This window comes from Lathamus discolor, chromosome 1 (genome assembly GCF_037157495.1).
Source record: "Lathamus discolor isolate bLatDis1 chromosome 1, bLatDis1.hap1, whole genome shotgun sequence".
Lineage (NCBI taxonomy): Eukaryota > Metazoa > Chordata > Aves > Psittaciformes > Psittacidae > Lathamus > Lathamus discolor.
Window position 1 is genome coordinate 79442912 of NC_088884.1, and position 26554 is coordinate 79469465.

General features: G+C 39.5%; 2 protein-coding genes and 1 long non-coding RNA gene across 10 annotated transcripts in view; 2 read left to right on the plus strand and 1 right to left on the minus strand.

The window, feature by feature from the left end:
- Positions 1 to 2085, minus strand: part of LOC136015893 (uncharacterized) — a 35230-nt gene extending 33145 nt beyond the window's left edge. For 2 of the 5 annotated variants that reach the window (XR_010613403.1, XR_010613400.1), the window contains exon 1: positions 1736 to 2085. This is a non-coding gene — a long non-coding RNA (uncharacterized LOC136015893). The remainder of the gene's footprint in view (positions 1 to 1735) is intronic. The other 3 variants (XR_010613397.1, XR_010613401.1, XR_010613389.1) reach the window with 3 other exon arrangements.
- WNK1 (WNK lysine deficient protein kinase 1) overlaps positions 1 to 26554 on the plus strand; it is a 105694-nt gene that overhangs the window by 45741 nt on the left and 33399 nt on the right. For 3 of the 4 annotated variants that reach the window (XM_065682460.1, XM_065682470.1, XM_065682478.1), the window contains exons 5-10: positions 13229 to 13317; positions 14784 to 15003; positions 15219 to 15555; positions 16655 to 16842; positions 25340 to 25411; positions 26033 to 26182. In XM_065682460.1, coding sequence (XP_065538532.1) covers positions 13229 to 13317; positions 14784 to 15003; positions 15219 to 15555; positions 16655 to 16842; positions 25340 to 25411; positions 26033 to 26182 — 1056 coding nt within the window. Of the gene's footprint in view, positions 1 to 8673; positions 9035 to 13228; positions 13318 to 14783; positions 15004 to 15218; positions 15556 to 16654; positions 16843 to 25339; positions 25412 to 26032; positions 26183 to 26554 lie in introns of those variants that run through there. The other variant, XM_065682487.1, reaches the window with a different exon arrangement.
- Positions 21627 to 25332, plus strand: LOC136015879 (uncharacterized). Its single transcript, XM_065682502.1, is given in 1 exon segment — positions 21627 to 25332. A coding segment is annotated over 1 exon segment (1365 nt). The 3' UTR covers positions 22992 to 25332.

Sequence of the window (26554 nt, forward strand, 5' to 3'; positions counted from 1 at the left end):
GCAAAGATCTAGATGCCAGATCTAAAGGCTGAAATTGCTCATAGAGATGAGACATCTTTTGGCCCAGTTAGTGTTGCTTCACTTCTTGGATAACAGCATTGCTGCATGAGTCTGCTGTTCTGCAAGATGCTTGTCTCACTGGGAAGTTCCTGTTTTTCCTTAAATTCAGTTCCTGAGTTTTCTCTGGCCCAAGAAACAAAATTGCAATTAAATTGGTTTTCTGGCTCACTTTAACTAGAAGAATTACTCCTTCAATAGAAGAATCTGGGTAAAGGCCTGGCTTAAAAAAAACCCAACCCAAACAAAAAAATGCAAACCCAAAGCAGTCTGTAATTTGTAGGGCTCAAGGTGTTATGCTGAACTTCATTTTACAGTTCTAGTAAGGAAGCTGGCATGAGTTGGACAGAGTATTGACTTTTGTTTGTACTTGCATCCTGCTAGCATGCCCAGTCTGGACCCTTTCACCAGAGTTTCTTTAGAAAGGAAAGTGAGATCTGCGTATCTTGTCACTCAGGCGTAAAGGAGCCTAGCCTGCCTCTTTGTTGTCATTAAATTATAAAGGTGCAAGTTTTGTCCGAAAACCCCTTTTCTTCATTGAATCTATCCTTGCTGCTCTTTGGAAATGATTCCAAATCAATTAGTAGTTAGTACTTAAAGAAATTGCAACTCCTGGGATTCCTCTGATGTTCAAGCAGTATGTCTCTTCAGCTGGGACTGAATCCATCCAGTGAGCACTTGCTGCTGCCTACTTGCCCTCAGAAAAAAACCAACATCTAAGGCTGTAATTAATTGAAAATAAGCCATGCTATTAAAATAGTCCTGCCTGCTCCTGAGACTTATTTTTTTTTTTCCCCTCTGCTGTCTTGTGCAGACATAGCTGTGATATACTAATAGATTAGGGAATGGGTGTTGTCCCTCCCCCCACGTTTTTTTCCCCCAATTCTGCACTATATCAAAACTATTCATACAGTTCAATACAAAAGCTAATCAAGATACTTAATTTTACTACATGCTTGCACAAAGAAGAAAGAAAGATCTTAGTTAAATTCAGACAGTTTTCCCTGTCTGACTTTGTTCCTCTCTGGAGACTTGTATTCTTTCTTTGACCTGTTCCATGCGTATTTCAATTAAACAGTTTGTCATAGGAGATACTTGAAATGGGCTACATATGCATTTAAATGAAAACAGAGATATTTATAGAACAGACATCTTAAATATGGTTTCTTAATTTAGTCTGTTTGGGAAGCAATGCAGTGAAGGCATAACTAACTGCAGTAGCTTCAGCTGCTTTGTTTCAGCCTCTGGTGAGAGCGATGTAACCCATGCAGTTGCCTCAAAAGCTGGCTTATTTTTTTTTTTCTTGCTCATATTGCAGTTACCACTCACAGATGTAGTAAGACCTTGGTTACTTCTACACCATGTTTCTTTGAAGCTCTCTTTTTGCAGCACAGAATGTTTTTACAAATGTGTAGAGGTAGTGATTACCAATAATTAATACTCCAGTGTCTCAGTCTTAAATTTTCTAGGGGATTGACTAGTCCTAGGACTAGTAAAAAGACAGTTAATAGGTTTATTATGCAGATTTGTTTCATTTTTGCATTATCTGCCACTAACATTAAAATCCAAACACGTTCATTGCAAAAAAGCTAGTAAGACCATCCTCAGTTTCAAATTAGCAGAGTATGAGCAGAAAACTCCCTTTTCTCTATTGCCCCCTACCATTATATAAACTTACCTTTTAAGTTCTCCTGATGGACTTGTGCTCTGTACTTAAATTTTCTCCACGCTTACTTTGATAGAGTGAGATTTTGCACTTGTCCTTGCTGTCATCAAAAGTCCAGTCTCTTCTCTATAAACAGCCTTCTGAGCTAGCCTTAAGATGAGAAGGGGGGAAAAAAAAGGAGGGGGGTGGTATTTTACATTTTGACTTCAAAACCAACAAAACAACTTGTTCTCTGCTGAAATGTTCCACAGAACGGGCACAACATTTTTATTCTCTGTTCTACAGAGCTTAAAAAAGGCCCAAGGGAACAAGGTACGTAATGAGTAACCTGACCAGGCAGTGTCTGACTGGTTTAAAACCCCTTAATTTCCCTAACTGGTGGGAACTGAAGCTCACTGGTTAGAGTGAAGGTCATTTTCTTGGCTGGAAACTAGGCAGCTACATGGTGCTGCAGTTTGGTCAGTTGAGATGAAATTAATCTCTTCTTTAATGTCTTAAGTTAGAGATCATAATTGTCTAGAGTAATCAACTGCATTTTCACTAGAGTTGCAATGGGCAAAGTATCCCTTAACCTGTAGATGTATGATTAATTTTACTTGATACTGTAAGTATTTTCTAAATACTTAATGAATGTTAATAAATGCCCTCCTTTTGGTTTCTGGAAGCAATATGTGACTCTTCTATTTTTTTTTTTTTTTATTTTTTTTTTTTTCCAGGCATACATAAAACTGTTTCATGACCTTGAACAAGTTGGTTTCGTGGCCTGGTTCAGATAGATACAGGGAAACCCCTCCTATCAATCTTTCAAGTGGAAGCAGCATAGTGGCGGGGGGTGTGGGTGGGTGGGGAGGGAGGTGGAAATCAGTGGAAAAGTAGGGAAAGGTAATCCTCAGAGTTCTTTTGTTAGAGCAGATACAGGAAGGCTGCAAACCTTCAACCAAGCACAGGAAACAGATTAATTATAAGAAAGGGCAAATTCTTGTATTCACTGAAAGAAGAAGCTTCAGCTACTTGACTATCAAATAGAAAATAAGTGGTACATCAGATGTGTTTCCTCTGCATCACACTGAATGGACTAAAGAATATTTAAGCTTCTACCACTTTTGGTTGTTGCAAGCATTTTGCTGGAATGTTTTCAAGAGTGAAGAATCTGCTTGGGTGGAGGTTCAGTCACTGACTCATCAGTTCAGAAATATATAGCCTTAAAAATGGAAGATGGGAATTCAAGGTTTTGAAGCATTAATATCGTAAGAAGTTTGGCATGTCAGATTAGAAGTCCTCTTTAAGAAATGACAATGGTCTCAGTATGGAAAAGCAGGCATCAACTTGAAAACTGAGATAAAATATGCTATATGGTTAGCACAGCTAGGGCAGATCGTATCTGAAGTTGGAAAGAAAAAAGCTCATTGAACCGAATTCCTTTCTAAAAGTAGTTTGCTTTTATGAGTTGATCTTAGAGGCATTTGTACTATTCAGCATCAAAAGCTTCTAGATTACAGCTAAAATGGTTTTGTCAATGTTGAAGTAAAACAACCTTGGTTAGAAGTGAAAGGAGATACTTCTTATTTATACTGTCCACTGCTGAGCCTGGAATGTGTCTCTTAGTTTTGGATTGAATATGATTTTAAAATGATCAGGAATTAAAAGACAGGGAGTGGTGTGAACTTCAGTTGACTTGCATAAAACCAAGATCTGAAATTTGGTGTATTTACAGAGTTTCAGAATGTGTTTTTTAGAAACCCGAGTAGGACCACAGAATACAGAGTAAACAATGTATGTTTAAAAACTTTAAAAGTTTGTTACCTGTTAAGGATCAGACCTCTTAAAACTATGATACTAATATTTAATATTGTCCTATAATCACATCTGTTTAGCTCTGCAAGTAGCTCTTTTTAGGAATAGGAAGTGTTTTTAAAATGACTGAAGCATTCCTGTGGCGAGACTGATAGTTCATTATTATTTGTCAGTATAGTCCTACTAGTCAAAAATACTGACATTAAGAATGCATGGGCTACTGTTTCTTGTGCTGCCAACTGTACTGCTATGGTTGTGCAGGGGTAAGAATGGGATAAGTCCAGGAAAGTTTTGGTCCTGTGGAAGCTCACAGGGATGTTGAGTAGTAAGTTATTTTGAGATTGTGATGTGATTCATAGACCAGAACTCCACTAAATTTTGTTATAAACTCTTTATAGTTGCCTCCAGGTTACTCAGAGCTGTTGCCAGAGCAGTCAGTGACACCAGGGGTATGTGTGCTTGTTTGAATACTTTGGTTTGTTCCTGTATTAGAAGAGTGAAGGTTACCAAAGTTGAATGTGATTTTGCAGATGCAGTTTCGCAGATGCAGTTTCCCCAAAATAGAGAGATATAACAGGCTAAAATGTATAGATAAGAAACTCTGTTGCTTATTGTGCATAGTATTTTTATCCTAAAGAGAAAAAAGGCTATTGCTTCTGTCTAGTGTAAATATTTAGAAGCTTTCTAATGCTATAAGCTTGTGAGTTTATTTTAGGGTAAACTTCTTTTGAGAGATGTATTTGTACCTTACCACCCATTACCATCATCAAAACGTTCTCTGAATGGCAGGGATACTTCTTAGGACCACCCTCTGAAGCTGTGGAATATTTTGGTACAAAATAGAAGTTCTTCACTCCTATTAGAATAAGTCATAAAATGAAAGGATGATGACTTTTGGTGCACTGTCTGAATTGTGCACTGTTTTCAGTGTTCGCAACATTATCCTAGCCCTTCTAGTGGGTATCTTTTTCTAATGGCTGGTTCTTGTACTAAATGTGTTTTATGGCCCATGTTGGATCATTCCTTTTAATGCAGTTCAAAGTCCACTGGAGCTAATCTGTGGCTTTTGAATTACTGTTGCTGTGCTTGAATTTAAAAATGAGTACTAGATGATGTTTTTCTATCAGAATGGTAGCTCATTAAAGCAGAGAATGTAACTAAAAAATATAGTTTGATTTTTTTTAAAGTATTTTCCATATTGAAAATAAAAGTTCTAATATTAAATCACTGTGGCATTTCTAAATGTATAGCACTGAAATGTGTATCTAGGCATGTCTTGTTTTTTTCATTTGCTTTTTTGAAAGCCATTTCCAAGCTGATGTCCCAGTAAAGCAAAGGGGTGTTCAGCTAGCTCAAGATGTTCACCACTGCATAGTCTTGTTTGGATGATAAAGGAGGCATCCCTGTTCCTAAGTGTGAGGGTAGAGAACTGTGTACGGTAGATTAAACTGATCTTTCCTTCATGCTCTTGTGCAAGAAAAGTCAGTGCTCAGTCCACTTGTCCAGGCTTACTGTTGTTTCAGAAGATTTTCTGTCTTTGTACCGTGTGTTTCTAAATAAGGCCCTTTTCTTTATTACATGCACCAGTATCTTTATTGTTTGCCAGGTGTACACTAAGGAACTGGATCCTACCTTGTAGTTACAAAACTTCCTGTTCTAGGACTTAAGTAATTTCTTCAAGTCATTAGAATTGCTGCAGTTACAGTGGGTGCTGTGATTAATTAATCTACTTCTTAACTAAAACCATCTGCTTAACTAGTCCTAAGAGCTTCAGATTCTTAGGACTTTAGAAATAGGTTAATATTTTTATTTACTTGGAGAAGTACAGTGTTTAAAGTAACCACTTAAAATGCCTTGTGTGCTGGGCTAGATAATTAGTCAGTGGGGTAGTTGTTAAGGTATGGTCTCTATTCAGCAGTAGCGCATAGCACAAGTTTCAATATTACCAGCAAATGCAGTGTTCTTTTTACTTGAGAGTGCTGGAAAGGATCTCAGTGATTTCTAGGAAGTTACAACTAGTTCGTGTTCAAACTTAACTGTGTGGAAACAAAACAAGAGAACTGTAGCCTACTATATTGCTCTTGTAAGGCTTTTAATGCTGCAAATTCTCTGGCTTTGAGTAAAAATACAGTCGTGATACTGTCAAAGTTGGGTAAGCAGCTAATGGCAGTATTTTGTGGTTCCTGGCCTTGAAGTTCAGTTGCAGAATACAGATGTGGAGGTGATAGCAAGCAGTAATAGCTAGTCAAATCAGGACTCTGTACTTGCCACCGAAGATTATCACGTACAAATGACTGGGTGCTTCTTCTAAGTAACCTCATAAGCTTTAGGAACAAGCAGTTAGTATGGGTGTATTAATCAAAATACTAATATACCTTGAGTGTATATCAACTTTAATAATGTATGTTTGTGGAGCTTTTTTCACTGTTGTGACTAGCCTCTTGTGTTTTATTAATGCCTCAGAAACTTTTAAGAGTAGGTGGTAAATTGAGGAGGAAAAGAGTTTCTGAATTGTGACAAATCAGCAAGCAGGCCTGTGTAAATACTACAGCATCTCTATTGTCTTCACAATCAGTTTGTGAAATCTGGGCGTACACGGTTATCTGTTGCAAGTCATGAAGACAGCTGGTCTGGAGAAATTGAAGAATCATGGGATTTAGATTACTTACACACCTGCAGAGGGTGAAGACCGACTGGTTAAGCTATTTCAGTGACATAGAGCGCTCAAATAGCCAAGAGATGAATTTCGATCTGGATGATGGTATATCAGTCAAGTTAAAAAGGTATTGGGCTCAAAATGTGCAACTGTTGACTGTGATGAGAACTAGGCCTCTCCTAGTCTAAATAGGGCCTCATGAACTAACTCTAGCTCACTGGAAGCTTTCATTTGCTCCTACTGCTTGTATTGCAGTAATGCTATTTACTCTGTTAGGATAGTGATCTGGTTCAGAGCTTATTCTGCAGGATTTACAGATTTAATTCTTGGCAGAATTATCAATTGTCCAGAATTAATTGCTATGAAAACTGAAATCAGATAAGCTTAACTTTCAGTTCTGTTAAATGTGTTGCATTGTTTGAAATCTTCTTCCCTGCAGTCTCAACTACTTTAGCTTGTTTTTAACAAGACCAATAAAATCGATCTGCAGGCAACCCATAACACTTTTGAACTGAGTAATTCTTAAGCTAAAGTCTTCCTTTTCACAATAGGTATTTGACTGGACTGAGGTGAGAATTATCAAAGAGTTACAGGTGTACCCTGTATGAAATAAGGAAATAACTAAATCTGAAAGATTGATTCTAGAACAGAAAGCAGGATTAAGATGAATGATTACAGATGGAAAAGGTAGTGAAATGGTTAAACATGTAGATCTTGAGGGCTGGGTGAGTAACTAATAGCAGGTGGTGGAATTTAGAAGATCATGGGGTAAACCAATTTAACTGCTATATATTCTGTTGCCTGGGGGCTTCTTTGGGACTATGGGGAAGGAGGTAGGATCATTGGCTTCTTTTCCACTGGAATCATATGCTCTGTCTGAATTCCTGGAATTAATGGTTTGTGGCAGCCTGGGACTGGCTCAAACTAGCATGGTAACAACCTAGGAAAAAGAAAATATAGAGACTTTAATTACTTTGTTTGTGTGGCTTGACTTTGCTACTGATTCTATTAGCCTCTGGACTGCAATGTTAGAACATTTTGTTTGAGAAGATTAATCAGTTACAGCAGAATTCCTTTCAAGCTCTGCAGTTACAGCACCTTTGAAAAGAGCCAAGTGAGAATTGTGGTTAAGACTGGGACAGGTAGACACTGTGCTTGTTAAACGCTGAAGCACTTAATGTTCTTTGCAGGTCATGCAGTGTACCCCAGAAAAGTGTGGCCTTAATTAGGTGTGCAAAATACGGGACTTCTATTCCACTGAAGTGGATTTTCTTGACTGCAGTGTTTGAGTGTGACTGTAACAACAAAAAAAATCACAAGCGATGGCAAGCAAAATTCCAACAGTTTATTCATGATACCAGTAAGCACTGTTAAAATTGAAATTATAATCAACAGTTATTTATTTTAGGTTTTTTTTTTTGGGGGGGGGCGGGGTGTGGGTGGGTGGGTTATAAAATACCTAGCTAAGCAGTTGGAAGACCAGGCAACATAGCAGGATCTTTAATGATCCCTTTTCTCTTGACCCCTTTAAAGTTCCACAGCAGGTGGCAGAGAGGATTTCTAACATGTCCAGTAAATGATCCAGAAGTGTTGCTCTTGCAACACTGATGTTGTATAGTATAACAACAGTGATATAATTGTGGTATACTTGAGGAACTAAGTGTGCTATTCTGGGGTGAGAAATGGTCTTGGTAACTTGAAATTGAATTTTATCACAGTTTATTATCACTAGTTGGTCCAAATTCATTTGCTCACTTCACACTTTATAATGGTGTACATGATCTTTCTTAGTATTGCTCCTTATGCCCTTCCAAACAAAATCCAAAAGCCCTGAAGCAGTGCAAAGCTTATTTTTGTAGTAAACAAGTTTTATGATGGCTGTTTGAAACTAGATATCAAGGGGCATAAAAAATATGTTAGATTTCAGGTTTAGGTTTGGAGTCTAGCAAGAGGTGTTGGAAAATACAGGTCTGTGGATTATTTGTGTGTGTGTGGCATAAAACAAGCAGCAATGCGACTCTCTTAACTTTGTCCAACCACTTGAAAATCACCTTTAAATCCCTATTTCCTTACATTAAGAACCCAGTAAAAGAAAAACAGATGATGTTGCCAGTGGTAGCAGAATGTGATTGTCAGGAAGGAGGGAGGTGGAATTTATTATCCTAGTGTTAACTTGTGTTTTGTTAGGATTAAATTGTAGTCAGCTATACATGTACTTCCCTAGCTCTATGGAAAGAAAGGGAGAAACAGAAGCTGCCTTCATCTCCCTGTACAAAGCTAGTGCCAGCAACCTTGGCATGGAACACCGCACTGACTGACCTGTTGTTCCCCTCTGTTTAGAAGTGTATTTCTGCTACAGCAAGAGTGAACTGGTGACGATCCTTCATGCAGCCTTAAACTGCTGCAGAAAACATGGGTGGAGAATAGGCAGAGCAGGGGGCGGGACATGCAGGAAGTAAAGGATCACTGCGTTGCCTCTTCTTCCTCCTTTGTACAGCTAGCTGGGCAGGCAGAAAAGGACACTCTTACCTCTTGCTTATATTGATTCTTTCTATTCAGTATTTGAGTGGTAAAAGCAAATATTAAGCTCGGATCTCTGCAGCCTCATGTACTGGACTTGGAAAAGTACAAGAGGTGTCAAACAGATAACAATGCTTCCTTCTAGCTTAGATGTCTGCTTTCCTTCCGCTGTGCGTTAAGCCCACAGCCTAGTAGATTCCCATCGGAAACTAGCACCTAACTCACTCTTTGGTGTGTGTGTCTCTCTTTTCCTGATGGATTTTACAAGAAGAGAGATTTGTCCCATATTTGTAATTGTTAATTCCCACTGTTGCTGTTCTCACAAGGATTGCACTAAAGAGGTAAGTAAGAATTTCAGCCTGTAAAGTGTGTGTAGCCACAGGAAAGGACTTTGGGGGTCAGTTGGAATTCTTGACATCTGCTGAACTGCTTTACATATTCATTGCTTGGGTCTTCAGCTTTTAAACTTGACTGTACTTTAGTCCCTGTAATTTTTGAAACATAGGTTAAAATCCTGACCAGCAAGTCTGGGACACTTACTGCTTTTGCTGTTTTTCACCTGTGGTGGTGTTCAGAATGAATGATTTTTATAAATGTAGGATTGCTGAGATCATGTAACGCTTCCTCTGTCTTAGTTTTGGTTTGGTGTAAAAGTTAAGCAGCACTGATTGCACCTTCTTTTACAAAGTAATTTATATTTTCAGTGTCTCTTGCACCATTAGAATGAGGTGCTAAACCGCTGACACAGCAATCTGGTGAACTAACTAATGCAAAATACTCAATCTTTCTAGGCAAAAATAATGAAGAGTTCTGAGTAGCTTATACTTTGGTGTTTAAAGTATCTTGAAAACCTAGTTTTTTTAAGAGTACCTAACTTGCATTTAATGAATCAAAACCCCATATGAATATGAAACTTGGAACATACTTTTTTCACCCCATTAAAATCTGATAAAATGACAAACTGCCACATCTAAGATAAATGAAACATGAAATATTTTCCTAGGCTTAATATGAAGACTGCAAGACAGGTGTTTAGTTTTGCATCATTTGAGCTTTGTGCTACCTACATATATGCCCGTATTTTAGAGTTGCTCTCAAAACTTTAGTGTTTAGTAGGTTTCATTTTAAGTTGACATTACTTTCAAAAGAAGCAGTCCTGACCTTGTTAGTTAATGCACTATAACTTCCCTTCTGTAAGGCTGAGAGCTAGTGCAACAGTGTATGGAAACATACTGGGGAGCTTCAGCTCACTGGAAATTGCTGCAGGCTTTTGGGGCTGGATTTGTTTCAAGTTTGATAAACACAGAGATCTGGTTCATTTTGCAGCTCTATAAATGCATATGCTGGTAAAAAGGAGGAAATGACACAGGTGTGGGAATGGGAGATGGAGCAAAGGAGGCTGTTGCTTACAGCAGCATTGCTGCTTCATGCTATTTTAGATAGTAGCTAGAGAAAATGATGACTTTTCATGTTACACCTATCTCCATTTTTTTTTTTTTCCTGCAAGAGCTCTTCTTTTTATTTCTTGAGCAAACTCAGAAAGAATGCTAGTGGGATTGGGGTGTTCTTACTAAACTGCCACTGGGGAATAGGACTGGTAGGTTCGAAGATTTGAGTAGTTGTTCTTCTAAGGAATTCGGGGACCAGGAGAGACCTGTACGAATGTGACCATCTTGCCATAAGTATGGTGAAAACTTGGAAATACAAAATGGCTTAGCACATGCTTGAGTGCCTTTGGGTTCAGGAACTAGTAAAGGTATGCTTGGCTGCATAGCTCATGTGCTCGTAAGGACACACCAAGGTTATGTGAATTGCAGGGCCTGGCCTGCCTTTGGTTTCTCTATGATGGCAGATAAAGATGTATAGGCAGCTCTGGGTAGAAAAGGGTTCACTGTTTATTGATCTTTATCATTCCTAGTATCCTCTGTCTTGTTTTGTAAAATAGTGCGTCACTTTCCCTAGTGCTTGGAGGAGGAAACAAAAAGGCAATTTTAAAAGCCAATGGTACTTAAGTGCCCTGAAGTTCAGTGTAAGGGACACTTGGCCAGCGCTTGTAGACTAACTAGGCTTAGGCAACCCTTCTCATGGGCTGTGGAACAAACTGAGATATAGGTAGCTATTTTAACACAGAATCCTCTGTTGGTTTTAGGCCCTCGAGTGAGGTTCTCCCAGATTTTCTGAGCAGCAGTTAGGAATAGACTATGCTGGAGGAGGCTGGTGGGAGTGTCTCTTTGAACTCCTGGTTTGGAATTCACAAAGTGGGTTATTGTAAAATGGCCCTCTTGGAAGGACTTGAAGATTTTAGCATATCTTTCAGAATGGAGAAATACAGGATAGCAGACTAAATCACTGATTTTAAAATCCGTTCTTAGCCTTTGTACAAGAACAGAGTACTTGGTGAAAGAGTTAACAAGGTAACTCATGTTCTGGCTTTATGTTAATATTTTGCTGTGCAGTTGTCTTAGTTTAGGTTTTAGATTTTTTGAAATAAGATTGACACAGATGTGACAACTTCCTTCTGCAGCCACAGTGTAAATGAACATACATGCAGGCTGCTGCTCTGTGTGGGGCTCTGCTATTTAGGAGACCTAGATGAGTTAAATGTAGCAAATTTAGATAAAAATATATGCAGTATGCAGCTGAATAATTGTTGCATAAGTTATATATGTATATGTATGTGTATATAGGAGAGTGTTTAATTATGTATAGAAACATCAGTCTCTACATACGAGCCTGAAATCCTGGGACCATTTTAAGCTTGATCGTAATTAAAAGTGGGAGTCTCTGACTAGTCTGCTGTGTGAGCAAAACCACGCATGAACAGGTGCTTGATGCCGGTAGTAAACACTAAAACTACTTTTATAAATCTCTGCTGTGTCCTTCTAGGAAGGTGGAGAACTGTGATACGACCTGGTTACAGTATTAAACTTACCCACTCCAAACTTCGGTCTGGTGTCTTATCAGCTGAGGCACTGATCTCCAAAAGTCTTAATGTTCAGTGAAGCTTTGAAAAGCATTAAGCCAGTGTTCACTGACAGACCATGTTTCGGGGCTTAATCTAGTCACAGTATACTCTTCCGTGAATTTCAATTGTTAGACTTTCTTAAGAGCAAATTGTAGAGCAAAGAAACAGATAATCAGAATGTCATTGTAACAAAGTTTTTATCAAGTGAAAACCTGTATCTTTCTATAGTGGGATGGTTTTTTTTGCCTTTTAAAAACTTTGGATGCCACACTTGTGTAAACCAGTGAAAAATAGCAGTGTTGTCCACTGAAAGACTGGACTCTTGTGCTTCTCCCAGTCTTCCGTTTGCATCTGTTAAAGTTGATGTTGACTGTGCCCTCTCCTGGGAGAGTATGGTAGAGAGTATTTTAGGTACTGGACATATGAACTCAATATACTGCCATGTCTGACCAAGGTGAGGGAAAAATACCTAAGTGTAGATGGAAATTATTAGAATTTATTAAGTCTTTATGTTTAGTTAAATGAAGGTCTGTAGTTGCAAAGGGTCTGGTTCAGAGACTCAAACCTTTCCATTTCAAGACTTGTTTCCTGCTAACAATAGAGGAAGGGGAAATGGTCATGTTTTGATGTCCCTGTTTGGTGGACAGCAGTACTGTTTAGGGTATTGGGAGAAGTACTTCCTGGTTAGGACATGAATTATGATGCTTTTTACTACTACTGTATTTATTTCTGTACTTCAGACTCTATGATTTTCACTTTTTTGTGTAGTTATGATTTACCAGTGACACAAGGTCATATGTATCAAGTGTATGATTTCAGGATCATTTGGCTTGAAAACGGTGGCTCTTCATATAACAATTTGAACAGGATGTCTTCATCTTCTCTCATTCTGCTGTCTTAGAGGTTTGAAGCTGAATCAAGTAAAATTGAGTGCCAAATTTTTCTGATACGGATAACTCCCCCCAAAATAAGGCTTGTGGCCATGGTAAAGTGATGAAGCTTGGCTGTCTGCCTGCAGTGTTTTGCAGAATTCCCAGATGGTCGTATCTCATGGCCTGCTTGCTTTACTGATTTGAGTAGATGATTGTACTTAAAAGTTAGATTTGCTCTCCCCCAGAGGTTTTAATATGCATTGTAGAAGGTGTTGGAATGTGCCTTTATGGAAGGACTTTTGTAAAAGTCTGTATGGCTAAGCATATTTTCCTGAACTCACAACAGAAGGGATTCCGGATTGTGGTTTGGGTAGAGTCAGTCATCTGAGGAGAGCTAAGATACAGAAAAGTCTTTTAATTTCTTTTTAATTTCTATTTTCTATTATGAGAACCAAGAGCATAGCTGCCAAGGCCTTCTGTTAGGGAAGTGTAGTGGAGAAAATGGGGTGGGAGAGCATTTGCAAAACCCACTAACAAACAGGTGAATGGTAAGATTGGGGTCAGATTTTTTTATAAATTGTGCTAGTGGGGAATTCAGGACAGTTACCTATTGACTATAAATAGTTGGTCTGTAAACACAATCAAAGCTTGAATCAAGCAGGCCTTCACGTTTCTCTGTTGTTACTTATATATTCCAGGGTGTCAAGCCAGCCAGCTTTGATAAAGTAGCAATCCCTGAAGTGAAGGAGATTATTGAGGGATGCATTCGGCAAAACAAAGGTGAAAGGTAAGTACTTTACTTACAGAAAGAGGTATTACTGCTGAGTCCTTTATCAGTGATGATACCAGATCCAGTTACTTCCTGGGGTTATGTCTGTTCTGACGAAAGTTGGAAAGCCAGTATTACTTCTGCAGCTTCTATTCTTTGGTAGGTTCTTATTCAATTATTGTTTTAGAGAATTAACAGTCTCAGGAACAGTACAAATGCTACAGTAGCAATCCATGTCAGTTTGTTCAGAAATTCTTCTGCCATTACTAAAACTTTGACCTAGACAGTAAAACAGCAGAGGGCAATTCTTCTGCATTCCCAGGTATTTGGATTGTTACTCTGTAATCCTTTATTTTTCCTTTCTCTTTGATTTTGTTAGCATTTTGTGGCTGATTATTTTATATTTTTCAAATTCCTACTGCTGATTTTCATTCACACTTTCTGCAAGATGACTCCTACTTGAAGTGGTTATCTTACACCCTTACAGGAAATCTGTAACTACTTTTGATGGCTTATTTGTGGGGGTTGTTTTGTTTTCTGCTTTTACGTAGCTGTTGCTTGCTGAATGTCTGATTTAAGAGTGTTTCAACCTTCTGCCCTCCCCTAGCCCCTTACTATTCTGTTCAGAGCTTGTTTTATCAGTTCATGGGTGTTTATTCAGCTCTTCCTATTAATTCCTGGAGTTTTACATCTGATGGCATTGCTGTGTATTTTTAATTTGTTCTTAAGCAATTTTTTCCCGTATCAACTTAATTTTGTGGCTGTGCATTACTTATTTCTTGCTGTTTAGTTCAAGTGGTTAACTTTTAGGTTACTGCTGTTAATGCTGTGCATATATGAGCATAGGTCGCTTGTACTTTCAGGACAAAGATGAAGTGGTTTGAAAGAGTATAAAATACAAAAGGAATCATGGTGCTTGTTTAGTGCTTAATTTACTACATGAGGGTTTTGATAAGATCTTGAAATAGACTAAAATACATACTTCGGTTACTGTACTGATTTGGAGACTAAGAGTTGAGTGTTGTATCTTAATGCTAGAGTCATGGAATCACAGAATGGTTTGAGTTTGAGAAAGGACCTTAAGATCATCAAGTTCCAACACCCCTGCCACGGACAGGGACACCTCCCACTAAACCATGTTGCCCAAGGCTCTGTCCGGCCCAGCCTGTTCAGTAAAACCAAACTGTTTCTTCAAGGTTTCTTAATATTTTAGTTAATATATATCCTGTTCAGTTGGCTTAAATCTGTTGTTTCTTCTATTGAACAGAGTGTGATTTATTCTTTGTGTACATCTTTGTGTACATTGATACACTTTGTTTCTCCATCATGCTTTTAAATAGGAATTTGAATGATGGTCTGTCAAGTAGTTCATGGGAGAAGCATGAAATGTAAATAATAAATTCAGATCATTAGGCAAGGGTATTCCTAGTATTTTATGATAACTAATAACTGTGTGCTTTCTACATTCTTTCCCAATGTGCTAGGTATGCTATTAAGGACCTTTTGAATCATGCTTTCTTTCAAGAAGAGACTGGAGTACGGGTAGAACTAGCAGAGGAAGATGATGGAGAAAAAATTGCCATCAAACTCTGGCTGCGAATTGAAGACATCAAAAAACTCAAGGGCAAATACAAAGATAATGAGGCAATAGAGTTTTCCTTTGACTTGGAGAGAGATGTCCCAGAGGATGTAGCCCAGGAAATGGTAAGTGCGGTGGTCTTACTTGGAAGTACTGGTATTCTCTGACAGTGAAATGCAGTCTGTCAGTCTCTGCATTTGCTGTTGTTACCATCTAGAAATAAAATGGCTGCAGAAGTTTGTGAATGAGAATTTAGTGCCAGAGAGTGGTAGCTTATACTGCAGCACCACAACAGTGGCTGTCGAAGACAGTCTGAATTCTGTGAATATATCCTCTTCAGGTGGAATCTGGCTATGTCTGTGAAGGGGATCACAAGACAATGGCGAAAGCTATCAAGGACAGGGTATCTTTGATTAAACGAAAGCGAGAGCAGCGTCAGTTGGTGCGAGAAGAACAGGAGAAGAAGCTTCAGGAAGAAGGTAGTCAGAAGCAGCAGCTGGAGCAACAGCAACCATCAAGTGCTTCCCATGCAGGGTCAAAGCATCCCTTGTCTGTCACTGGTACTGCTCCTGTCCCCACTACTTCAGCATCAGTTTCTACACAAGTGGAGCCTGAAGAGCCAGAAGCTGATCAACACCAACAACTGCAGTTCCAGCAACCCAGTATATCTATTCTTTGTAAGTGTGTCAGTTGGTTTATTTAGGAACTTTTGCACTTACACAGTTCCCCTCCTTAGAGTTTTAAACTTTTGGTGGGTATAGCAGTAAATATCTTAAGGTGCTGCTGTCTGCCATTGCTGTCTGCTGAAGAACATTAGCCCACTAACAAGCACAGCAAAGTAAGATGCATTCCTGTGCTTTAGCTGAGCTAAGTCTTGGCAGAATTCACAGTACAGTGTGTTAGCAAAAAATCTTTTTTGTTTCCCTTCAAGTTAATGCACTAAAAAAACTGGGGCATCTGAAGCAGGAATGTTTGTCCTTGTTTTTGCTGTCCTCCTGTAGTTACAGCGTATTCTGGCCCTGCAGGAGGCTGTATAGGCTTGCACCAGTGCAGTTAGAGCTATTAGAAACACTTACTTGAAACATTGTTAACTTATCTTTAAGGTGGAAATAAGGTTAGTGTACAAGCAGTTCAGCTCAGAATTTGCTTTTGGCAAAAAGTTTTATTTTCTCTTTTACATACTACATATGAAAAGTTGAATTAACACTCTAATTTTACCCCTTCTGCCATCCCAGCATTTGAATCGGTATTTGAATAATGATGGTAGATGAGAATTTGCCTATTAGAATGGTGAGTTTAGAAAGCAAAATACTATCTGCTCTTGAGGTAATAGGGATTTTAAGTTAACTACTATGCCTACGTCAGGTGCATCTGCCAGCCAGCACAACACACCTCTTATGTGTCTGTAAAATTAAATGAAAATATTAATAACCACACCCCCCAGATCATTAATAACAATGTGGAAATTAAGTTTCTGTTTCTAATCTAGCCTTTTATAGGAAGCATAGTTTACTATTAAGTATCTTCCCAAAGAACTCCTGAAACTACTGATACTTTCAGAGGCTAGAGAAAGGCATATTGGTAAGGAATTACTGTACTGAGGAAGACAAATACAATTTTTAATCAGCTTAACTATTGTAAGAGGTAAAATGTTGATAAGGTCCACATGACATGGCAAAAACATCAGTCTCGTACTTGGTTGATCATAATATCTTTAGAGTTGTGAATCCAGACTGCAGTTCTTGAAATGCAGAATTTTATCTTTAACTTCTGCAGCTGATGGGACAGTTGACAGTGGCCAGGGGTCATCTGTTTATACCGAATCGTGTGTGAGCAGTCAACAGACTGTGTCGTATGGCTCCCAGCATGACCAGTCAATCTCAACAGCTGCAGCCCAGGGATACGCAGCTCCAGTTGGCCAAGTGCAGTCACAACAACATGGAGGATATCAGCCACCTGCAGTGGTAAGCAAGAACCTACAGTATTGCAAATGCATGGAAGTACTTGAGTTTGTATTTCTCATGAAAGGTGAGAGGAAAATCTGCCAGGCAGTCTTCTATGTGTATTTTGTTTTGCATGTGATTCAAATTCTGCATGGGAGTAGTTAGGGGACTATTTTTGCAAGGTGACTGAGTCTAGGGGAGGGGAAAGTGCAAGGGCATATTTGTTTTTAAGGCCCTTATTTAATCTTAAGGGCACTAAAGCAGAACAGTGGGTTAGATTTTTTTTTTTTAATGGATGAAAGTAACATCCTCAGGACAAGAGTCTCTCATGAAAGTAAGCATTTAATCTGACTTGGGAAGGTGGTGTGGTGTATGTGTGTATGAGGTTGCCAGGGATCAAATTGTTGATTTGATTTTAAAGAAGGGATTAGAATAATTTGAGCTACTGTATGAAATTGCTGTGTGTGTGTTCTGTGAGGCTTTGATTACAGATTCTGCAGGTAAGATTTTTAACTGTTATAGAATGCTGCATGTGAGAACTCCAGACTGAAAAGACCCTGCACCCTTGTTTCCAGTTTTATTTCTAGCTTGTGTTGATTTGCTCATCAGTTGCCATGTGTATTCCTTTTCCCTGGAAAGACTGCACTGGGCACAAATACTTTTCCTACTATGTTCATTTGTGTTGCCCTTTTATTTTGGTATGTGTTTTTCCTTGGTATGTTTTTAGATCTGAGTATGAGAGGTACGCAGAAATCTATTCTAACTCTGGAGTAGAACTTCTGCTGCTGTTATGTTGTTGTCAGTGGTTCCCTCATCTCTTGTTTTTTACACAAATAAAAATCTAAGCCTGAGGCAGAGTCATTATGGTATAATGTATTCATACCATAAGGGAAAAGATGAGACACTTAAGACTGAGGGTCCTCACTTTTTTTTTCTTTCTTGGTGGATGTGATTTTAGGCTTTATTACAGAATCATTGGTGTTCCTAGCATTTTGGAAAACATGCTGGTTTCACTCACAAGCAAAGCATCTCTAACTTTTTCAAAGGCACTTAACCTGAAGTGTGTGGTACTGATCATCCTTGATCAAATGAGTTTTTAATTCCTCTGAGTAAGCTTTTGTTCTGAGTAAGCCGTATTTTGATGTGGGCATATATAGGACCAGAAGAAGCCATCCATCTTGGGACGGCTTGCTTCCAGGTTGAAAGACTGTCATCTTTTGAGAGCATATGACAGAATTAGTCAAGCTTAGTTCACTGCTCAAATGTGCTCACGGTCTATGATGACAACAGTGGTACCACGGAGTAGAATACTACAGGAACTACTAACAGTTTGTTGGGAAGACAGAATGACAAATCAAAGGATATTGACAACTGGCAAAATGGCCTTAAAAAGAAAAAGAATGCAGTTCAATCAGGACAAGCACGAGGTTCATGTTTAAACAGGAATAATCAGCTAGACAAGTAAAGGACGAGCAACAGCTGACTAGGCAGCATTTCTGCAAGGACAAAAAATGAAGTCAGATTGCATTGGACCACAAGATAGACATGGTCAAAAACATAATGTTGTTGTGGAAAAGTCAAACATCATGTTATATGAAGTAGTTCTGCTTTTGCCCATTTGTAAGTTTGCCCTAGGCACCCTGCTTGAACAAATTTTAGGGTGAATTACAGAATTCAGAAGACAGTGACAAAAAACCACCACCAGAAATACAGAAAACATGGGTCATGTGGGAAGACTGAAATAGTTAAGCTAAGCCTGTAAAAGATGAGCTTGAGGAGATAGAAAACCATAAAGGCTGTGAAATAAGAGGAGGCTCTCTAACGCTGTTGTCCGATAGAATAAGAAATAATAAGCCTAAATTGCAACATGGAATTATTGCTTGGGAAGGGTTTTTTTTCTTCCGAACCAGCGAGGATAGTTATGTGCTACAGTCTCCATCACTGGAGATGTTTCTGAACAGTTTAGATAAATTAGAATCAGGGATAGCATATAAAACTAGTCCTGCCTTGGAACAGATGAAGATTATGGGTAAATATTTATTTAACCCTTTCAGCTCCCTTATGCCTCTTTCACAAAGTTTTGAGTTGTCTAGCAAGATTTCTTGCATCCAAGTGGATCTCCACTGTATATCTTGAGGCTTTTCTTCCCCTGGCGGTCTGAAATTGATTCCAGTTACGTTAAGAAATTGTGGATTAAGAGAAGGAAAACTTGCAGGTGAAGACTGCCTCTTTAAAACAACATCTTTCTATTCACTTAAAAAAACCACAACAGAACACACCACACCGAAAAAGCAATAGCAAAAATAAAACCCCCAAAACCCCACTCCAAAACCTAATTGTGATTCTTCCAATTTGGTTGGATTTTGACCTATAGCCTTCTGGACTGTGGTAAGATTACAAAATCCTGATGCTTTTATTGGCTCAGTGTCTGGAAAATGCTTGTCTAAGACTAATCTTACTGAATTTTCCACACATTAAATCAACTTTTTTCCACAACTCATGTTGTAGAACGTGTACTGTTTAAATTTTTGTGGTAATGCTTCATTTAATGTAGAGCCAACTGCATGCAGTTAGTCCACTTGATTCAGGCAGGGAGGTGCCCAAGCAGAGAGGCTGGGTGAGGTGATCTGTGTAAACACACATCCATTCACTAAACTAAGAATGAATGTTTGAAAGCTCATCAGTATCTGTTTAGGGGAGTTTTTTATTTGTCAGGCTACCAGATGCTGTGAGTACACACAGTATGGGCTGCATCAGTGGCCACAGAGCAAATACTCCCTTATGTCTTTTCTGCCTTCCACATGCTTCTTGTTAGGGTATTAGGGAATTTCCCACACTGTTCAGTAACCTAAGGCAAGCTTGGGTCCTCAGAGGAGCACATAGCCTGTTCGCAGTGTGTGTTGGCACTCATTCAGCATTTTCATATCTTCTTCCACACATATTAGTCAGTATTGGGCCTCTCATTGTGTGTCATTTCTTTTCTACCTCACTGTAGTTTTTGCTGGTTTTGTTACTCATTTTTCTTTTGAAGTATCAATTCTTAACTTTTGTTTTCCTTCTTTAGCCTCAACGTGGTCGTAGCATGTCAGTTTGTGTCCCCCACCTTCCTGCTCTTCCCTCTATGTCCTGCATCCCTCTCAGTGCTCCTTGCACCCCACCACCAGCACTGTCTGCACCTCTTTCTCCTTTCTACCTTCGGACTGTCCCTGAAGAAACCTTTGCAGAAAAGCTTTCTAAAGCCTTGGAAAGTGTCCTGCCCATGCACTCTGCCTCTCCACGCAAGCATCGACGCTCCAGCCTGCCCTCCCTCTCTGTCAGTCCTGTATGTGTTACCATTTGCCTCCTGGCACAGTAAGATAAGTTATCATTAAATACATCCTGGGCTTTGGGCATTTTTGAAATGAGAAAATGGAGTTGACTCCTAATTCCTTATAGTGTGCTGCTGCAGTGTTGATTACTTTTTTTCCTGGGAAGCAGTACACTTAAACATAACAGTGGCTGACCATGTTTTTTGGTAAGATAATATAAATGTAAATTACCCAGTTGTACCACATAAGGTGAAGGGAAGACCTAAGATGGAAGACAAGGTTTTTATTTTCCAACTTCTAAGCAAGCATTGAATGCTAACTAAGCTCCACACAAAAAAAAACCCCACCTTTTAAAGCTTGGTTGCTGTGGCTGCTTATTTGTAGAAGTTTTGGCTAGCTGTGCTAGTGATACTAAAAATTCAAAGTATGAATACTTTTGAGGTTTTTCCTGTAACTTTTGATTGGAAATGCCACTTCAGCTGCTGCTTCTAACCTTAAGAAGCTATAGTTTCATATTTCTCATAGTCAGATGCAAGATAGCTTGCAATGCAAGAGGCAGTCTCTTTTCAGTTTTGGGCTTCGATTTACGCCAAATAAACTTTGAGAGACTTTTCTCTGTAGATGGAGTAAGTGGAACCAGTTTTCAGAATGTAGGAGTTCTTTATCCTGTAGGACCTTCTTGCTGGTATTGGCCAATATGGAAATTTGCTGCTGCTTTTCCAGAAAAATGGGGCTGGGGTGAAAGAGAACAATATGGAAACAGTAAATTGAAGAAGTCATAAATGCCATCTGCCTAAAAGATGCTACTCACTCTTGCAAATTACCCTTTTTTTCCTTTAAGGGTAGATAATGTATTGTCTCTCAGCATACAGTAGGCAGAGATGAAAAAATGTGCAATTACTAAATTGTTTGGTGTTCTTATATAGAACTCTCTTCTGTGAAATTTTCCTTTACAAATCTTAAAGCTAAGGAGCCTCATCTGAAGCAGTACGTCAAATAGAGTGGAATTGCGGAGGACTCTGCTGTTACTAGAGCTGTGAATGTTCTATTATCTAGGCAAGAGTTAGGTTTGTTTTAGTCAGTGCTAGTGTTCTATGTGAAAAGGGATGATCAAAGGGACTGAAAGAGGTGATCAGCTTTGACAGAATCCAGATGTGCTGCAGTTGTAACACAATACCCATGTAGCAGTAACTTCAGGGGTTTGATTGGATTTCAGGCACTGATCACACTGGATAGCCCATGACAATAAGTTCATCTCTTTATTAGAAGCAAAACTTTTTGTGAATTATTGGAATTGGACTGGAAAAGCAGCTCTAACACAAGCAAATATTTCCATTTGTAGCTATGCCTGCCATGGATGTATTTAATGGACATTTACGACTCACCTGAATTTCCTAACTATTGTATGTTTTTGACCATGAATTGAGTAGTCATTCTATAAAGTTACTTCACAGAACTGCCTAGTGAACTGTGCATGTTGATGTGCTTTCACTTCTAATGTATGAATGACTTGTCTTGTTCATGTCGATACAGCCTCAGCATCCGCGTGGGGGAACACCAACGTTCCCAGATTCACAGATATTTTTCCCAACCGTTCACGAACGGCCGGTGTCTTTCTCCCCACCACCTGTCTGCTCGCCGAAGGTGGCAGTTGCTCAGCGTCGCAAGAGCACTTCATTTTTGGAAGCCCAAACTTGCCACTTCCAGCCATTGCTGAAGACTGGCCAGAGTTTAGTTCCACCTGGTGGTAGTCCCACCAATTGGACACCAGAGGCATTCGTTATGCTGGGCACAGCAGCTCAGAGAGTCGCTGGAGAGCCTCTGCATGTGCAAGTTAATCCCATGTTTGAGCCAGCTCCTGTCCACAGTGACTATAGATCTGGACCAGCACCTCCAGAGGATGCTCACTACACAATGCATCCAGAAGCTGTATATTTGGTGGGCATGCACTATCCATCACAGGTATCGGAGCAGTATGATCAAGTAGCTTATAACTCTCATGCGACTGAACAACATTTGAAGCAGGTCTCTGAGTCAAACCATGGGCAGGGTGGTCCTCCACAAAGCTCTGTGTTCGACTTTCAATCGGGGCAAACATACCTGGCAAGACATGTTCAGAACCTGAGGCTGGATTCTGGGATGGGTCCCCTTTCTCCATTATCCAGTGTTTCAGCTCCTCTGAGTGCAGATCCTGCTCAGATGACATTCCACCAGGTGTTTGTTCCACACTCTGCACCAGCTGTGCTCTCTCACAGTGGTGATGGCAGAGCGAGCTGTGTCTTTGAGTTCCATGTGCACACACCGACTTCTGCTTCAGCAGAAGGGGCAGTTTTACCCCAGCGGGTCTACAGAAGTCGCCGGGGCTCTATGGAGACCAGTCAAGAGGAATCCACACAAGGCATAGGGTCGCACAGTCGGCTTCAGCCTGTGACAGAGGAGCAGTGTAACTATCTTGGTCCTGAGTTAGCAGGTCCCAGAGGGGGCTCTGCCAGGCGGAGCTGGCCGGAAGGAAGCCCAGAATACTCCAGTGATTCCTCACAGCTGACTTCCTCTGACACTGGCGATTTCCAGTCTCCTCCCCCTACAGGGGGGTCATCTTCTGCTTTTGGGTCAGACTACTCATTGCCCATTGTTCAGCTGCCTCAGAAGGTATTGCAAGAGTCGCAGCTCTTCATCTGCTTCCCCCAGGGAGCCTCAACTCAGCAGGCCTTGTCCACCTCGCTTTCATCAGGACCACCTGCACTCTATCCTCAGGTTACAGGAGCAAACCCTTCCAGAATTTCTCTGCTTTTTATAAGTCATACCTTCCATTTAAAAGGGAACTTTTCTCTTAGACTTGTTCCATGTGGTTCTAAGTATTAGAGCATTCATGGGGGTGTTTTTTCACTGAGTCAGTAGTACAGTAGCAACTCTAACTTACTGGGTTGCTATGAAATAATGAGGCATCAGCCAGCAACCACTTGGTCTGTGTTCAGCTTCAGCTGAAATATTGGTAGGGCTTTTGTGTTAAGGGTAACAAATGGTCAGTGTTTCTCCTGGGACAAGTTGTTCTTTTGGCAAGAGATAGCTGGAGTACCAGATTGGTTTTTAAACAATGTTTTCAATGAAATGTGTCATCTCCACAGTTTGAATCAGCAGTGATAGTAATACTTGCTTTGTATTTTTGTTGCTGCTCCTTAGCCATTTAATGTGAATGTGTTATTTGAAGTTGAATTTTTGTATGAATAACGTTTTGTTGGACAGCAACAAGATTAATTTGGTGAGTGCGCAAAATGCAAGAGTATTATTTAGGCTTGGGGTGAGAAAGTGGGAAGAGTGGAATGGAAGAAGCTATATTATGTACGTGTACATGGATTTAGAAATGTACCTGCAGGATCATTATAGAAAGTAAACAAGCTGAGTAGCAAGTCAGTGGTGCAAACAACTGTTGCTAATAGGTATGGCTTCCTTATAAGCCTAGAATATAATGTCCTTCTAAAAAGGAAAATATGAGACATGAAGCTTAGTTTGGAGGTACATATTTTATTGGTGTATGTGGTATTTGCACTTGCAATAGTCACTAATGCATTTGTGTACTGTGACCTTGAGGTGTATGTGTGTATACATTGTGCCTGCACTTGTAGCCTGAAACTTCTCATAAGGTAATTTTTTTGTGAAAAGAGAGAGTTTACTCTAAGTAGACTTCTCTCTTACTCCTGTTCTTGGAATTAGAGGCTTTCTGACATTTTAGTTACTGGAGTATCAGCAGCTGGGTTTTATATGAAGAAACTGAAGGAGAACCTTTTTGCTTTTTTGTGGTAAGGTCAAGAGTTAAGTATATAAGGCTTTCTGTATGGGATAATAAACGTGTTTCATTAAAGCTGAAACAGGATTACTCACTACTCTCATAGTAATTCCGGTGCTGTAGGAGAGCTAGTGGAGTGAGGCTGCTATGCAAGAAGTTCAAAAACTATGTGAGGATTGTTTCTCCAAAACTCACCTTTGTTAAAGTTCAGGAAGTGAATTATAATGGATGTAAAATACATCTGGAAAACATATTAAGGGATCATTATTATTTTACAGAATTTAAATTCTGGGCTCTCTTACTTAGTTCATTAAAAGATCAGAATTTGAAGCAGAAACTGAGTCAATGTGAGCAAATGTTACAGCAGCGGGATATCACACGTTTAGATCCTAGCCCATAAGTGCCTTGAGTTTCTAAAACGGCAAGGAAAGAAATGGTTCTTTTGGTAGTGTGCTTTCCGTTAAGTTTCTATAATTACAAAAAGTACCTAATTTTAATAAGCTTGCTCCTAATAAGCTTCTGCAAGCTGAATTATTACAGCATTAAGGCGTTTTAGTAGATATTTCTGATATGATATATGTGCACCAGATATGTTTCTTACCAAGGCAGTTCACCAAAGTGGTGCATGCTCAGGCAGCTCATCTGGAGGTCTTTGTCTGTTCGTCTCCCAGGAGCTGATAAAGAACTATAATTGTCAAAAGAATAATAATGAAAATCCTGGGGTCCGCTCAAAAAAAGTCAGCCACAAAAATAATAATGAAAATCCATTCCATTTTCCTCTCTATCTTCCACATTCATTTGTATGCCATTCATCTGTTTTTTTTGTCGCTTATTCAGACATTGTCTTAGCTAGAACATGAGCCCCTGTGTTCTTCAATATCCTCTTAGTAGCTTTTGGATGGTGGTGAGTCTGGAAATGATTTCTGGCTTGTATTTTGACATACCTCTCAAAGGGAACTTATGACATGTTACGTACTGAGTACTTCGTTATTGGTCTAGAATTCTGTATATCTGTGTTAATTTTTTTTTAACAGACGTATTTCATTCGAGCTTCTTTCTATCCCCCCATCTGTGTTTAGAACACATGTAGGTAAAGCATAATGCCTCTATTTCCAGTTATCTTACTGAAGGCATCCTGCTTTTAAAGCATTGTCAGTGGAAGAAGCAACTGGTAGGCTGATCTCTCTCATGTTTTAGGGGCATGTGACTTTCTGCATTGGTTGTTTTTTGAAGACTTAAAATGAAGTTTGCTACTTTCCAGATTGCTCTGCTTTGGTCTGGTTGTAGTGGAATTTGGCCAGAAGGACCACTTGTCCAAAAGAGCAGCTAAATACCAACCAGATCATTCCAGGCAGAAATAATTTTAACTGCCTGCTGCAGAAACTATAGGGGTATTTTAAGCTGATTCTGTCTTTTTCTCCTCCAGACACAGGTGCAAGGCCAGCCAGCCTCAAGCACTGCATCTGTGCCATCCCAGGCTACCCAGCACACTCAGCAGGTAAGATCATGGTTCCTGAACCCAGGACTAAAATACTTTTAGTATAGGATTTTGATGACTCTTTAAGAGCAGCTGACTACCTCTGCCCCTCCTTCCCATATTTCTGCATAAAAGCAAAAGAATCCTCTGGTTCTCACCTAGTCTAGCATGTTGTGAGATTAACTTAATTGACTTTATGAAATTTTTTAAATCATGTTAATCCTTGTTTTCACGTGTCTGTTTTCCCCAACTTCCACCTGCGCTTGAAGTGGTGGTCCCATTCCAGGGGAGGCACATCAGGATTTGCAAGCTAGACTGTCTAGACAGACTTCATTCTCACTATTTCTTCTAGTTGGAAATACTGTCTTTGCAACATTCTCTTCTCTTAACTGCCTCTTCTTCCTTATAGAATCTTCATTCTTGTTTTCACAGGTGAAATAATTCTGTTGCAAGATTTGGTGCTGATGAAGTTGTATTAGTAATGCTAATAAGTAATTGCTAAAGTTATTAATATATTCAGAAGAACCACTAATATCATGGGGGAGTTAAGAAGTAGAATTTAAATAGGCTATGCTTGAAAAACTTCTGTGGGGTAAAAAAATAGCTTCTGCCTATATAAATAGCTTTTTTTCCCTACTACAGAATGCACAGCAGCCAGCCTCTTCCCAACAGCCTGGACAGTACCAGCTGCAGCAGCCATCAGTTTCTGCTGGCGCCACTTCCACTCAAACTGTCTCTCAGACTCAGACTTCACAGATTATGCCAATGCCTCAGGCAGCAGCTGGGACACAGGTAAACAAAAGTCTTTCTAGCAGGAGATTTTTTTTTTCTTTTTCACAGCTGACAAACTCAACATGCTGCTGCTTTCACTTTCGTCATCTTTTCTAATGGTTCCAAAACATTCATCCAAATAATGGTATTCTTAGTGGACTACAACTGTCAGTTATGTTTGAAAATGTGTTGGAAACCCTTTCTTTCACATGTGGCAGTTGTGAGTAATGTGGGGGAAGGACAGCATTTCCATGCACAAAGACCTTTAAACTGTCAAAAGTATCATGAGGCGTATTGATGAATGGTGTACTGTGAATGGATTCTCAGGAACTTGTCATTTCTCTACTTCCCATACAATGTCTATTTTCTGCACCATTATATATGTAAAACATG